Below are 16,621 nucleotides of genomic sequence, written 5' to 3'. Positions count from 1 at the left end.
CCATGATTCATTCTGATGTGTGGGGGCCTACAGGGATTCCTTCTTGTCATGGTTTTCAATATTTTATCACTTTTATAGATAATTATTCTCGTAACACTATTGTATACTTGCTGAAAGACCGTAGTGAAGTTCCTACTGTCATAGAGACTTTCATTGCTTATGTGGAAACTCAATATGGAGCATCTGTTAAGACATTTCGATCTGACAATGCTCGTGAGTATATGTGTCAGTCTGTTGATAGCTTCTTTCAAAAAAAGGGAATTGTTCATGAGACTTCCTGTAGTTATACTCCTCCTCAAAACGGAGTTGCTGAACGAAAAAATCGTCAGTTATTGAATATGACTCGGGATCTTCTTTTTCAACGTCATGTTCCAAAAAAGTATTGGGGGGATGCTGTGCTGACCAGTGCGTATCTTATAAACCGGTTGCCTAGTCGTGTGTTGAATGGGAAGACGCCTCACTCTCTGTTACCGAGGAGTCGTGAACCTTTCTTTCTTCCACTCAGAGTTTTTTGTTGTGTTTGCTTTATTCACAATCATAGTCCTCACATTAAAAAGCTTGATCCAAGATCTATTAAGGGCATTTTTTTAGGGTATTCTCCCACTCAAAAAGGGTACAAGTGTCGAGACCCTTTCACTGGTCGGGCCTATGTTACCAAAGATGTCACTTTCCTTGAACATATTTCCTATTTTGATGAGAATCCTCTTCAAGGGGAGTACTCTATGTCACAGGAAGAGTATTCTCCGAGTCAGGAAATTCAGTTTACAGATTTTTTGGACTACAGGCGTGACTCCGTTGGTCCATCCAGTGAGGTGCATGAACAGGAGAAAAATGGTTCATCTAGTGAGGTGCATGAACAGGAGAAAAATAGAGAGTGTTCCACTAAGGCAGAAGAGAAGTGCAATCGTCTATTTGAGCAAGTTTACTCTAGGCAAAAAGTTTGTACAAATGAGATGAGATGACAGGTGGTGAGAATTCTACTTTCAATCCAATTAGTCCTTCCCTAGATGATCCAAGTCGTGCGCAGAAGCAACCTGTTGAAGAAGAGATTCAGACTGTTGCTGCTAGTGAAGAGCTTCCCATCATCCTGCGAAATGGTGTCAGGTCATGTACTCAACATCCTATTGGTAACTTTGTTTCATATTCTAGACTGAGCAAGGACTACAAATGTTTTGTATCTTCTCTTTCTTTGACTATGATTCTCAGGAATATTGCTGAGGCTCAGAGTGATCCTAAGTGGACTTATGCAATGCAAGAAGAGATGGAAGCCTTGCGAAGAAACATGACATGAGAAGTTGTAAAGATTTCTGAGGCGGCTCACTTGGTTGGATCTAAGTGGGTCTACACCATCAAGTACAAACCAGATGGGAGTGTTGAAATATACAAAGTTCATCTTGTGGCCAAAGGGTTTAGTCAGAAATATGAGATTGATTATTTGGAGACTTTTGCTCCTGTTGCGAAGATGAAGACTATCAGAGTCATTATCTCTTTAGCTGTGATGAAGGAGTGGAAGATGTACCAACTTGATGTCAAGAACGCATTTTTCAATGGAGACCTTGAAGAGGAAGTATATATGTGTATGCCTCCAGGATATGAGGAACCTGGAAAATGTTGCAAGCTAAGGAAAGCTTCATATGGGCTCAAGCAATCTCCTCGAGCATGGTTTGAACGACTCAGACTTGTCATGAGACAATGTGGATACCATCAAGAGAATGGAGATCATACACTCTTTGTGAAGAGAAATGAGCAAAAGGTTACTATTTTGTTGGTATATGTTGACGATATGATTGTCACAGGTGATGATGAAAATGAAATAATGAAGTTAAAGAAACTGTTGGCGATCGAGTTTGATCTTAAGGACCTTGGTAAGTTGAAATACTTCCTTGGCATAGAAATTGCTAGGTCTGAGACTAGCCTTGTGCTAAATCAACGAAAGTACAATATAGATTTGTTAAAGGAGACTGGAAAACTAGGGTGTAGACCAGCTTCTACTCCTCTAGATGCTAGCCATAAGCTAAGTCTTAGAGACGGGGAGCCACTCTGTGAAGAGGCAAAAAGAAGATATCAATGTCTTGTAGGGAAGTTAATTTATCTTACTCTCACTAGACCTGATATTACTTTTGCTGTGAATGTGATGAGTCAGTTCATGCATGCTCCCACGGATGCCCACTTGAAGGCTGTTGACAGGATCTTGTGCTACTTGATTCAAGGAATCCAGGCAAAGGTCTCTTATATGTCAAGCAAGACACTCTTGGGATTGAAGGTTATTCAGATGCAGATTGGACAGACTGTATTGACACTAGGAGGTCCATCTCTGGCTATTGTATTTATTTGGAAGGGAATCTCATAGTGTGGAGAAGTAAATGGCAAGATGTTTGTTCGCATTCCAGTGCTGAAGCAGAATACAGAGCTGTTGCTATGGGAGTTTTTGAGATTTTGTGGCTGAAAGTATTGTTGACTGATATTGATATAAAGGTTGAAGAACCAATGAATATGTATTACGATAACAAGTCCGCAATTAACTTGGCCAACAACCCTGTGTTTCATGACAAAACAAAGCATGTTGAGATTGACCGACATTTCATTCGAAAGAGAATTGATGCTAAAAAACTTGTACTTCCTTACATGAGATTTGAAAACCAAACAGCACGAAGGCTTTATCTTCGACCTCATTTGAGAGAAATGTATCCAAGTTGGGCATGCCCAACTTGAGGGGAAGTGTTGAAGTATGTTAGATGGGTCTCGGGACCGGGTCTGAATCCGATCCAGCTTGTAGCCCTTGTTGGGCATTATTTAAGTCGTGTAACCCTAATCCTTAAGGTGTGAATAAAAGACTAAGAAGAGAGAAAGTCTGGCGGCTAGTGGGCACCAGCTCCTCCTCATTCGTGGTTTTTTCCTTCTTGTTGAGGGTTTTCCACGTTACATCGTGATCGTTGTTTCTCTTCCTCTTCTTGTTCGTGTTTCTACACAAAAGATATACTATAAGGCATATAACAATGGCAACATTTTTTGTTCTTTAAGTAATATTTCCTAATCACTGTCAGCAGCCCGTTCAAATGCGTGAACCATATGCATCAACCTAAAAATTTTGTGAACCATGTGTCAACACCAAGACTTGCTTTGCTGCTTGTGATAAGAGTGCCAAGACAAGGCCACCACAGTGATGTTTCTTTGCTGCCCTGCTCATGGAGCTGGAGAGAGTATCAATATTACGGACTGGTCAGACTTCTGCTCCCATGACACTGCAACGAAGGCAGAGATTTTTTCACACTATGAAACAAAACAGAAGTGCAGTTCTAAACTTACAACTTCACTGCTTACCATGCAAGAAACTCAGAAAGGCAGCGAGAGAACCACGTTAGCTGACTGACCTTGAAGAACCTCAGACCATTAAGGCTTGACCAATTTCAGGAGAATAGCCACAAAACCCCTCAAATCTCTCAGCAAGTACTGCAAACCTTATATCTCTCTAAAATGTCAGAAATTCATCATTCTTAATCCTCTGAGCAATTTGTACACACATAGTCATGGGGCAGTTTGTCTTGATTGCATTCGAGCGGATGTGCGACCTGCTCACAGCATATCCTTCCTAGCATAGCATCAGATGAAGCAAATTAATCATCAAGCACCAAAACCACGTATAGAACTTCCAACAATGACTGGGTTTTTGAGACGGTATCCAATCAAACATGACTCATGACTTGGATGAGTTAACCTGGTGGCTTGGACGAGTCAACAACATAGTCCATACTTCAAAACATGAACTCTAGGACTAAAAATACATTACAATTGCAATAAAAACGAACTCTCTCTACTAAATAAAGCTAGGCTTAAGCAAAGCCCATGTTTTCAACTTAAAGCACAATAAATTCAACAAAATTACACAATAGTGGTTAAATAAATTAGAAATTTTAACTACTTGCTACCATCTCACATGTCATCATTACACTGCTAAGGCATTACTGCAGTTCTATAGAAAAATCTTTTTTATTGCCAATAAGCACATGAATATCTAAGCAACTCAAATAATTTGAGAGTACTCGAAATCTACAATGACTTCAAATTTTGAGTTCCTTAATTCAACAAGAAGCATTCTATATTTTACAAATAAAACATAATTTTTGAGTCTTCAGCTTTTTCTCTTCCCATATTGTTTAGGTGTTTGGGTAAATTCAGTGAGAGAGAGAGAGAGAGAGAGGACAAGACTGGTCCACTTAGCCTCCACAGCAGGACCCCTCAACCCAAATCAACAGTCAACACTCCTCAATAACATCAGGATATAGGAGGTGGATCCCCACATACACTGCCCGATGTGTTACATCAGGGCACACATGTAAGAGGATGGATTCCTCCAGTATACATATATATACACACGCTTGCTGACCTGTACCCTTTTTTTTTTCTCAAACGCTCGCACCCTCATCTGTGCCGATACCAGCACTGTACCCATGACACATTTGATGGCGATTTGATGAACTTGAGGGATGGGTCAACAGCCTAGCAGTGAGAATGACAAGACAACCTGTTGAGGGGTTGACAGACAAAGGTTGGCTGAAGCTGCAGGAGCTGATATGGGGATCAAAGAAGAGTAAGACGAGAAACTTGAATAGGACGTGCTTAATTTGCTCTTTTCCTTTTTTCACTTTCCCTTTATTTTATTCCCTCTAAATTGGCTGGGTCATTCATCAGATTCAGTACTACTTTTGGTTTTTTTTCAATGCATTTTTGTCTTTATATGTATATATACTCATGCACTTGCACGAAAATTATTTGTGGTTATTTATCAACTTTCTTACTTGAATTTGACTTTTGCATTTTGAGATTTGTGAGCTACTTTTATAAACTCCACATGCTGATCCATTCGTCTATCCATAGAGCCTCCAAAGGAGACCTTAGAGATTTAATTTTAAAAGAATACACACAGACACACATTCACATCATGTTTGATAAAGTATACTGCATATAATACAAAGTTCAAAGGCATCAAAATTCTCCGTAAAATTATCTTAATTCTTCGGCTAGTTACTCCGGTTATGGAAACAATTGGACCTTGTATCAACACATCAAGTCTCATTGTTCTATTACCGCATTTTCAGAAACAAAGGTGTCAAACTTTTCACTTGATCACTGTAAGTAGGAGATTGCTCATGAGGAAGAAAACCTTTTTAGAGAATTTGCACCCCACTACATAGCTTAACTACAGCACTTTTCAGACTGTAAAAGAATTCAATATTTTTGTTTAGTAACAACTATTGTTTAAATTACTATAGATTCAAATTTTAATTTCCTTAGGTGCTATTTTACTTTATGCAACCCCATCCGAATGAAATGAAAAGTAACACAAAAAAGTGAATGACTTGTGTCTACACTATACAACCAAATATACCGAGAAAGTTACAAAGAGAGGTCAAGAAAATGGGATGCCAGTCATCCCAATAGCCAAGTGATGGTGACCTAATTTATGAGGATTATCCTTTTCATACATGGGAAAACATGGATGATAGGACAATGTTGACAAAGCAAGTGGAGCTTCCAAATGCAAAGCAAGCTAAAGCACTCATTCAATGAAGAACCTCGGGAAACAAAAGGGCATGTGAAAGGGAAAAAGACAAATTAACGAATAGAGGGGAAAAAAATCTGAAAGGGAAAATGAAAAATTAATCACTAGAGAGAAAATAATAATTTGAAAAAACTGATGAAGATGACGTGTTTCTCCATTTAGATGGCAATTGAAATAATGATGATGAACTTGCCCCTACCTTTTCAGATGACTGGGGTACATTTTCTGTTATATTTACCATTATTATAATAGATCTTTCGCTTAAGGCTTCATCCTTAAAAGCTTATAAACATTTAAAAAAAAAACTTCGTGGTACTTTAATTCTTATGTGTCTAACATTCTTTTGTCATCTTGAGTTACTGAACATTCATATATGACATTGCTAAATTACTAGTTGTGTTTTACTCCATATCACGTATAAGAATGGATATACACATGGAAATAATCTTCCATGATTACATTTTTAAAATTTCAAAAACGTAATCAGAAAAAATATAGAAACAATCTGGAAAGTCAGGGAAAATCAAGAAAAATATCATTCCCCTAAAGAAAAAAAAGAGTATCCATAAAGGCATAAACATAAGAAAGCAACAAAAAAACTATCAATTTCACATCCATAATCCATCTGGTTAACTTAAAGTCCTAAACATCAACAAGTAAACATGTTCAACATACAATATGAACGTCCAATAAACTTGTTCTGTCAATGACCTCATCTCTCATGTGCATCCCAAATCATTGCTTTTTATTCTCAAGAGCAGGTAAGCTCCCCTCATAAATCTCCTAAGAGTGCCAAGGCTCGATGATGTTGTTGCAAAAGATGGAGAAAAGAGAGGGAACACAAGAGAAGAGAACGAGAGGGAGAGAGAGAGAGTGAGAACAAACAAAACGTTCTTTCATTGCTAACCCTAATCTCTTATTTAAAGAGAGAATAGGGGTCGGCTAGTGTCTTTACACAAGAGAGACACAAAAAGATATAAATGACTCAAGAAGACTCTAACTTTTAAATAATCAGAAAACTACCACACTTAAATATAAACTTCCTAATTTCAACACTCCCCCTCAAGCTGGAGCATAGATATCAATCATGCTCAGCTTGTTACAACATCTAGAGAAATCACCAATAGGTAAAGCCTTAGTAAACATATCTGCCACCTGATCTTCGGAAGCTACATGAACTGTAGACACAACACCTCCTTGTATAAGATCCCGAATATAATGACAATCGACCTCTATGTGCTTTGTTCTCTCATGAAATACTGGATTATTTGCAATGTAAGTGGCAGCCTTGTTATCACAGTACATTCTCATAGGAAGAGGAACTTCAATACTCATATTTGTTAGCATAGACTTAACCCAAGTCATCTCAGTAGCCGTTTGAGCCATTGCTCTATATTCAGATTCTACAGTTGATCTCGAAACTACATTCTGTTTCTTGCTTCTCCATGATATTAGGTTGCCCCCAACAAAGATACAGAAGCCTGTGGTGGATTTTTATCATCAATAGACCATGCATAGTCAGCATCACTGTAAGCAACAATTTCTAGAGATTCACCTTTCTTGAAAAAGAGGCCCTTGCCCGGAGATGACTTTAGATATTTCAGAACCATCAATGCAGCATCCCAATGGACTTTTCTAGGTTTTTACATAAACTGACTTAGTTTCCCAACAACAAAGCTAATATCTGGTCTAGTCACAGTGACATACAGAAGCTTGCCAATAAGAAACCTGTAAGATCATGAATCTACTAGCTCTGATTGATCATCATGAAGATGAAGACGTGGATTCATCGGAAGATTAGCCGGCTTGGCTCCTAACATCCCTGTATCCTGCAGTAGGTCAAGTACATATTTCCTCTGAGACAACACTACACCTTCTTTGTTATGGGCAACCTCAATCCCAAGAAAATATCGCAAGTGACCAAGATCTTTCGTGACAAAATGCTTCTGAAGGAAAGTCTTTGTTATCGAAATTTCTTGATCACAATCACCTGTCAGGATAATGTCATCAACATAAACTACCATAACAACTATACCTTTGGAGGTCTTCTTGATGAATAGAGAATGGTCCAAAGGAGATCTTTCAAATCCACACTGTGAAACGACCTTAGATAATTTGTGAAACCACGCTCTAGGACTTTGTTTAAGTCCATAAATTGCCTTCTTCAAACGACACACTTTTCTACACTCCCTCTGTCGCTCGAACCCTGGGGGCTGCTGCATATATACAGTCTCTTCAAGATCACCATAGAGAAAGGCATTCTTTACATCCAGCTGATACATAGGCCAATTAGAGTATACCGCAACAGAGATAATGAGCCGAATAGTACCCAACCTGGCCACAGGAGAGAAAGTCTCAAAGAAGGCAACTCCATACGTCTGGGTATAACCCTTAGCCACTAATCGAGCCTTATATCTCTCTACAGACCCATCTGAATGGTACTTGACTGTAAAGACCCATTTAGAGCCAACAATATCACAATTTGAAGGAGGATCAACCAATTCCCAAGTACCACGCTGTAAGAGATCATCCATCTCATCTTGCATGGCTTTTCGCCATTTACAGTCTAGTAGTGTTTGTTGATGACTAGTTGCTTGGAATAGTATGAACTGTCATAGCATGAAGAAACTACTGTAAATTGTCATCAAGGTGGTCAGCGGAAACAAATTGTGAGATTGGATGCATAGTACACTGTCTCTTGCCTTTACGTAGGGCTATAGGCAAGTCCTCAGAAGGATAAATGTCAGGTATACTTACTTTAATGGAGCTCACATCCTCAGAAGATTCTGATGGTCGACCATGAGAAGGATCCTGCCGACGCGTGTATACCAATGGAGGGTCCTGGAACCTATTCATTGTTGGAGTAGGAGAGGAAAAAGACTGCAACGGGACTGGAGGGATAGGTAGAGGAATAAGACATGGCATCTCAAATGACAGAAGTAGGACTGAAGTAGGACTGAGACTCGAAGAAAGTGACATCCGCACTGATATACTTTTTATGAGTTACCGGATCAAAGTACTTGTACCCTTTTTGGTTTCAAGGATAGCCAATGAAAACACACTTAATGGCTTGAGCAACAAGTTTATCACGTTTGGGCCCAAGAATGTGAATAAAACAAGTACAGCCAAATACTTTAGGTGCAACAGGAAATAAGCTTCGATTTGGATAAACAAGTTTAATCGGTACTTTGTTGTCAATGGAGGGTGATGGTAAACGATTTGTTAGGTAACAAGCCATGAGTATGGCATCACCCCATAAGTATGCAGGTACATGATTATGAAGCATTAGGGTACGAGCAACAGTTAGAAGTTGTCTATGTTTTCTTTCAGCAACTCCATTCTGTTGTGAGGTGTGGGGACATGTAAATTGGGGAGAGATACCATTTTCAGCATAAAAGGTCATTAAGATAGAGGATTTAAACTCAAGAGCATTATCAGTGCGAATACACTTAACCAGAGAACCAAACTGAGTTTTTATTTCAATAATCAAGTTTTTGAGGATAGATACTACTTCAGACTTTTCTTTCAAAAGAAATACCCAACTAACTCGAGAGTAATCATCAACAACCAGAAAATACCTAAACTTAGATCGGTTAGCAACCCTACTAGGACCCCACACATCAACATGAAGAAGATCAAACAACCCTTGACTTGATGGACTAAGACTCGAAGGGTATGCTTGCCAAGTTGACAGGCCTCACATTGAAATGACTCTAGGACTGAAATGTGAGGTAGGATGGAACGAAGCTTGGACCCCGAAGGATGGCCAAGTTTGAGATGTCACTGAAAGGGTGTAGAATCTGATGTAGAAGAGGTAGCAGCAAGGCCCATAGAGACCGACAGGATGTAGATGCCCCCGTTTTCATAGCCACCACCAATAGTCTTCCCAGTTTGTAAGTCCTGAAATGAGCATGCACCAGGGTCAAAAATAATGCAACAGAGTAAATCAGTAGTCAACTGTTTACCAGAGAGCAAAGTGGAAGGAAACTCATGAGCGTATAAAACATGTGGAATGGTCATAGACTGAGAAAGCTTCACATCTCCATAACCCAATATAGGTGACATTCTGCCATCTGCAATTTTAACATGACGTGGCTGAGAGAATCTATGCAACACAGTGAACAAACAAGGTCTACTGCAGAAATGTCTCGATGCTCCTGAGTCAATAATCCAAGAGATACTTGAATCAGGCGTGGATGTACCCGTAGAGAGAGCTCGATCAATCAAAACAGTGGAAGTTGAAGCTTGTGAGACTCTGTGTGCCAAAAACTGCTCATACTCAGATCTGTCAATACTAACTGTGACTGTAGATCCAAAAAAGGAAGGATTCCCAATTCCTTTATAATCATTCCCACCATCTGGTTTGCTAATCTCAGCCATATTAAACACAGCAGGGAGCACCAAAACAATTTTGTAGTAGTTTGAACACATAAACGAACGTCCAACTTATAATTAATCAGTCAAGTAAGGGGCTGATCAACAACACAGAATTCAACAATATCACTCGCAGCACCACTACCACATGCCACTAATGTCACAACGATGATTATGCCAACATCTTCTAACGATAGCCAAACAAAAAAAAAACTTATTTTCAGACAACTTCAGACCTTCCAACATGACCTCAAACTTCAACTTCATAAGAAAAAAGTGTTGTGCGTCATTCCACGACTTCTACAAAAACAATCAAAATTGCCTGCACGACATTGGTTTCTTCTACATGAATTCAAGAATGCATCGACTTAGGGTTTTAAGAAACCCTAACTTGAGCAAACAAATCTGCCCAAGATGTGAGCAGACTTGCTCACAGAAGTCTGCCCTAGAAAATCAGACGTGAGAGAGTAGAAAGGAACTACCAATAGATTGTGTAGGTCCCCAAATGTTCATGTTACAGCCGACAGTCTTGAAAAAGAAATGTCCTTAAGACATTAACCAATGTAGACTCCCCACAGCTGTGCATATAAATTTCTGTTGATGTCCACAACTTCAATGTATCCACGTCCAAAGATTGATATACATATATATATATATATATATATATATATATATATATCAGATCTGATATGATCCACATTTCAGAGCTGATCTTGTCATCTCCCACACAGCAACGACCAATGTGATCTGGCCTGAATTTCTTCTTCAACAGCAGCAACTAAGAAGCTTCTGATACAACCCTTTTCAGTCTTCCACGTTCCAAATCAGAGAGAAAAAGAAAAACTGTTCCACAGCAAATCCCACCCGCAACTTCCACGTAGTTGCTTATGCTGCACTACATCCATGTTAGGGACCTAATCACACATACCTCTCACGTGTGATTAGGTTCCCCTTCCACACTGTCCACTATTTCTCGATCAGCAGAGAGAAGAGAGAAAGGAAGGGTAGAGAAAGAAAAGGAAAAAAATAGGAAGAGATAGAATAGGAGAAGAGATCGCCAGAAAATCACATCAGCCGTCACCGGAGAAGGATGAAGATAACCGGCTCTGACACCATGTTGCAAAAGATGGAGAAAAGAGAAGGAACACAAGAGAAGAGAACGAGAGGGAGAGAGAGAGAGTGAGAACAAACAAAATGTTCTTTCATTGCTAACCCTAATCTCTTATTTAAAGAGAGAATAGGGGTTGGCTAGTGTCTTTACACAAGAGAGACACAAAAAGATATAAATGACTCAAGAAGACTTTAACTTTTAAATAATCAGAAAACTACCACACTTAAATATAAACTTCCTAATTTCAACAGATGTGATGAAAAAAAAAACATGAAAAAGTAGGTCCCCGATCCCCTTTTTATCTCTGCCAAGGACGTATATGATGCAGCCCATGTCATACCATGTCATACAATATATCCCCATATAGCATCACATGGCCGCTATGGATGTGTTATACACCTGAAACTAGTTTCAAGGGTGTAGGTTATCACTTAAAAAAAATGGAAATATAATGCATCATAAGATACATATTACACACTTTTACATAAAACACCACATTGAAGTGTTCATTATATTTCTGGTGGATTGAAAATTCAGTTGGATGTGGTAGGTTGTTGGCTATCATCTTGGGCAGCTTCATGTGGTAGCATGCCTTTCTCCACCACATCAAGTACATAAGCAAATTGCAAAAACTTTAGATGACACTGACCAAATAGTTCTAGACTCTAAAGACGAAGATTAAAACCAGCATCAAAAAAGACATTACTCGCACTAGGCACCCCACCACCATATCATGATAAATATGTTGAAGAATTATATTGCTTCTTTTTCTACAGTAGATAAATATTTGAAGTTTTAAGAAACTAATATATTTTGTATGCTTTATGAACATTGAGCATTGATTTTAAGAACACTGCTTTCATTCAATATAATTGTGTTATGTGTTATAAATTGAGTGATAAACTGCTTGTCATGGACAAACGTTTCATTTGTCTTTACTCTTGTTAATTTAACATTAAATATTGCATTTCATTAGTTTACTTTTCTATTTATGTACCTACTTAATGCATCTAGTCCCGTCTAGGCTCAATCCATGACTAAGTTAAGCCTAGCATTTTATGCCTAAAACTTTTAACAACATAGGTACCTTACTAAGTCATGGTTGCAGATGGTGAAGCTAATGATCCGTGCTATAAAAATATCATCACCAAACCCAGTCTCCTCCCATGCTTTGCTTTCCCTAAGAGGGGATTTGATAGCCTCGGAATTGAAATCATTGAGAATCTCATATCTGCAAACTTAAGGTCAGATCCCCCTCCCATCCTACCTCAAATAAGAGATTTTGGCCATAAACTTAGGATCTCAAATACTCTTTTTCTCATAGTGCTAAAATCTGGTGGTTGTTTACACTATAGGTCCCACATATTAGATCAGCCTCGGGTTTGAGATCCAACCAAACATACTTAAAGGACAGTTGAGCAAGTGAACATATAGATATCATTCTGATTCTCAGATATGTATGCAAACAACAAATGATCACTAAAAAAATCCTAACCATATTCAGAAGGATATGTACCTGGTGCAGCACGTCCATCATGACTTTGAGAGGAGGAGAATTGACTTTTGCTCGGCTTGCCACCTTAGAGTGATTGAAGTCAGATATAGTCATAAGCATAAATAACAATAATACATGAAGCAGAGCGGAACAGTCCATGCTTAAAGAATAATACAGACCTCGTCAAGTTTGATATATCCAAAAGGCAGTCGAGGATCACTTTCATCATGCATCTGTCTTAAAAGCTTATCTAGATTCTTTCCTTCTACACCAGCATTTGTCCATCCCCATTGGTCTGCTAAGCTCAACAAGTCACGGATATGATCAGCATTGTGAAGAGGACCAGTCCAGAGGGGGCCTGATACAACCAGTGAATGGGAAACCTAAATGTTCCAAATGAAATAACAAAGGTTTTAAACTCATCAACAAAATAATAACTACTAAAACATTTTCTTCACAAAACATTAGAAGAAGGCTGGCATATATGAATGCATGTTAAACATGATGTTGATAATTCAGTTGCATGGTTAACAATATGAGCCTTAATCATTATGGAACAGTATTTGCAAAATTTCTTCAATTACTAATTTTGCATGATTATCAAAAGTGCAACATGAGAATAAACATCCAAGACCTCATTTTTGCTGCAAATGCAAAACATCTTCCCAAGATCTTTCCATGAGAATGCACGTGAATTCCCACACCTTGTGCAATAACTGATGAAACCATAGTGTCTGTAAAAAAAGAAAATGCACAATGACTATCTTTTTTTTTTTTTTTTGATCTGAAATAAATTAAGGCAGAAGTCATACTCAGGTGTCTCACCCATGCTCAAGTGGCTGCCCACGACTCACTTGAAGCATGACCCTGAAAACTGGTCCATGATATGAATAATATGAGAAAAGGGGTGATATCTGAAATCCCAGTGCAGCAGCTTCTCGAACAGCACCACCCACAAGCATTCGCAAACCAACTTCATTTGAATAAGGCATAGGTCTTACATATGCTCCATATGAAGCTAAAGAGCTACACCCAAATGTTCCATTTATTAATCACATAATAAGAATCTTTATATGAATTTACAATATCAGGAGAAAAGAAAAAAAGCAAATCTGATCCAACATTTTAAAAATGAGTCACTAATGATAACAAAACTCATATGCTACCAGCATTGGAATATCAAGAAGAAAATGAACTCAAATTTCTTTCTTCAGAGTTACACGATCCTTCGATACATCTGTTCCATTTTTCCCACTGTGCAGAAGGAGGAAGGGGAGGAGAAGAAAGAAGAGGAGCCGGAGGTGGACAAAGAGGAGCTAAAATGATGCTAAACTTCTTATGATAAACAATGTTTTTAATTTTAATTTAATATTATGAAATGATGAACTTGTAAACTATGTTGTTTGATACAATATTGTGTATGAACTTCCAAAGTGTTTTGTTTTAATTTAGAACTTTCATGGATTATTTATTTGCATGTGTGTACATACCCTGCCATACCCCCATATCCCCATTTACTCAGATTGTCGCATCATCCATATGACCTAACTAGGCTGACCAATTGACTAGACTGACTAGCTAACCGTTGGTTTAAACACAAGTCAGTTAATAACTGACTCAACTGATTAGTCAAACCATCTGGGATTTTGATAACTGTAGCATCATTATCGCATGCTTGCAACAGTGACAACAAACAGCACATGAATTATTTATCCAAATGTCTGATTCTTCAACCTTCTCACTTCCTACCTAAGGCATGAAACCTTAAATCCAGTAAATGAGATCCTCAAGTACTAAAGTTTTAGTAATTTAATATTTTCAGAAAATACTGGAAGGTAGGGAGGAATCATTGCATACAATTCAGATACTGCACTTCTCACTGTATGATGATATTTTAAAAGTTTGTTTTTGTTGTGCTATATTCTCTCAGATGACTTGTCATTTAGGATGTATTTTGACAGGACAGAAAATTGATCGTGTCTACTTTCTAGGAGGAGTCTGTCTCCATTGCAGAACCTGTAAGCAAACATAGAAAAAGTACTTCTGAAAGCTTTTCTCTTTCACAAAACCTCTTGGATATCCTTTCTGTTTTATTCTGGACAACCGTACACATGAAAAAGCTCCTCGAAACCTTTCCCTGCCACCAAATGCAGCTTAATTTCAGGACATATGCCTTTCTAAACTATTGACAAGTTTTCCTTCAAAGAGGACATAGTCAATCTTATAAAACCACATGTTAAATACTGGTGGTACCAAGTTTGGTAGCCTTAACAAATTCAATGGGAACAGCCTTGCCACTTGTCATCTTAACGAGCAACAATATTTCCTCAAATAAGGGGACAAAAGTCAAGACTCAACAACATTCAAGAAAACCAAGTTTACGAAACAGATCACGATCCCAAAGATGATATAGGCTAACAAGGTACACAGAAAACCGCCTAGGTAGAGATGGCTTTGCGATATTGAGAGAAATACATAGGCAAAATGTCTTTTGAATTGGTTAACGACCATATGACCAATTAAAACATTCTAGTTCCATTAGGCGGTTGTTAAAGAACTACGTTCTTAATTCAGGCTGCCGTTTGTTGGACTTCGAATGAGCCTTTATTTGCAGTAGGCTAAAAGATTAACGATTTCCTGTAGATGTGTTAACAAAGAATTAGGCCAACTTTTTCTCAATAAAGCTGCATATTTGGAGGCTTCTTCTCGCTACTGGCATATGCTTCACATTTTAGCTTGTTATATCTGTGAAAGTATATAAACGAACATCCAACAGCCCATTCAAATAAGCACCAGCATTTTTTCCTTCTCAAGGCGCACTCTGGAAATGGTCAAAATCCATAGCGTGTTCAGTAAATAAAAAGCAAGAACCTTGAGCACCAATTGGTGGGATATGCAAATAATTCAAATTTTACGCAGTCGCACAATCAAGGACCAGATCTGAACAAGAAAAACGAAAATCCAAGGGGGAAAAGAAAACCTTGAATCTCAAAGAACTCACTGTTGAGGCCGATGCCCCCCGGAGGAATATCCATCGGTTGAGGTGAGATAGAGCAATCCGTCGAGCTTGAGCGCCGCGAAAGCTGATCTCAAGAATGAGGAGTCGCTCCCAAAGGAATCGATATCGATGAGGTCGAAATAGTCGCTGTTGAGGTACCTCTCAACCATCAACCGGTTGGCGTCTGAATGGGTGACCACCCACCTTCTCCTCCCTTCCACTTCCCTCACCTCCTGAGACAAATTCTCCAATATCGTTCTCCGGCTATCGTCGTTGGCATCATTCGCCCAGACGAAGTCGGCGTCAGATTGGGTGAGATAGCGAAGGGACCGCACGCCGCAGCCGCACATGGCATCAAGAACGGAAAGGGCGCCCCTGGAGCGCTTGTAAAGAGCCGCCGAGAGGACTCCCAGGTCCCTCCCGAGTGCACTCTCCTGCCTGTAGAAGCACTCACCTACGATGAAGGTCGTCCCTCTCTCCGTTTTGGAACTTTCCGTTTTAGGGACCATCGAGGTGTTGGTGGTGGGGGGTTTGTCCTGTCGAACATCTGCAGTTGGAAGCCGGCACAAGCCGGAAGGTCGGGCTCTAACGCCTGATTCGCGGGAACGAAGACGAAGCGGTGGGCATCTCAGAGGGGGAAGTAAGATAGCTTCCGGCATTGCCACACTCCTCCAGGCGCCTGGCGGAATGCAAAAGGAGGACTTTCTTATCACTTCCTGTACGAGAATTTCATGCAGAAATGTGGCCTTTTTGACGTACTTTGAAGATTTTATGTCGATCTACCCATGAAATGTTTCTTTTGTAAAGAATGTCTGATTTAAGATTGAAGAGAGACAGGTCCGATCTTAAATTAAAGGTTCTCAAATTTCAAGGATTTTATATAGGAGCCCCCTAAAAGTGACACATGTTTTGATCATTACTTGAAGATTTAAGTGTATTACTTTCAATTAATGTCAGTCATATGTCAAATATTCTTCATTCTTTATTTTAAAATATTTTAAAAATTCAAAAAATTACAAACAACAAGAAGACACCCAACTTTTAGACCACTTCAAAGAGGCGCTCAAGCTTTGCACCTAAGGT

General features: G+C 39.0%; 1 protein-coding gene across 2 annotated transcripts; it reads right to left on the bottom strand.

Annotated features, from left to right (window-relative positions):
• Positions 1-2,859: 2,859 nt before the first annotated feature.
• LOC116253967 (tRNA (guanine(26)-N(2))-dimethyltransferase) lies at positions 2,860-16,340 on the bottom strand. Of its 2 annotated transcripts, none has more exons than XM_031628974.2 (7): positions 15,542-16,329; positions 13,366-13,566; positions 13,175-13,274; positions 12,720-12,923; positions 12,562-12,624; positions 3,322-3,589; positions 2,860-3,242 (listed from the first exon to the last, which is right to left on the bottom strand). In XM_031628974.2, the coding sequence occupies exons 1-6, from the start codon at positions 16,195-16,197 to the stop codon at positions 3,470-3,472; spliced, it is 1,344 nt and encodes a 447-aa protein (XP_031484834.1). In that variant the 5' UTR covers positions 16,198-16,329; the 3' UTR covers positions 2,860-3,242; positions 3,322-3,469. The 2 variants fall into 2 exon arrangements, with proteins under 2 accessions (XP_031484834.1, XP_049933678.1); XM_050077721.1 differs by lacking the exons at positions 2,860-3,242; positions 3,322-3,589 and adding exons at positions 8,045-8,169; positions 8,318-9,460 and having other exon boundaries at positions 15,542-16,340.
• Positions 16,341-16,621: the final 281 nt, after the last annotated feature.

This window comes from Nymphaea colorata, chromosome 5 (assembly GCF_008831285.2).
Source record: "Nymphaea colorata isolate Beijing-Zhang1983 chromosome 5, ASM883128v2, whole genome shotgun sequence".
Taxonomy (NCBI): domain Eukaryota; kingdom Viridiplantae; phylum Streptophyta; class Magnoliopsida; order Nymphaeales; family Nymphaeaceae; genus Nymphaea; species Nymphaea colorata.
Note: the sequence above shows the minus strand (reverse complement) of the source record. Positions and strands in the feature narration are given on the sequence as shown.

What these genes read in the sequence shown, in the direction of transcription:
- LOC116253967 (XM_050077721.1), bottom strand. Translation starts at nt 16,197, where the DNA reads ATGCCGGAAGCTATCTTACTTCCCCCTCTGAGATGCCCACCGCTTCGT. An exon ending in GGGCAGCCACTTGAGCATGG is followed by an intron (nt 13,275 to 13,365) that starts GTGAGACACCTG and finishes CTTTTTTTACAG; the next exon opens with ACACTATGGTTTCATCAGTT. An exon ending in TGATGGACGTGCTGCACCAG is followed by an intron (nt 9,461 to 12,561) that starts GTACATATCCTT and finishes TGCTCATTTCAG; the next exon opens with GACTTACAAACTGGGAAGAC.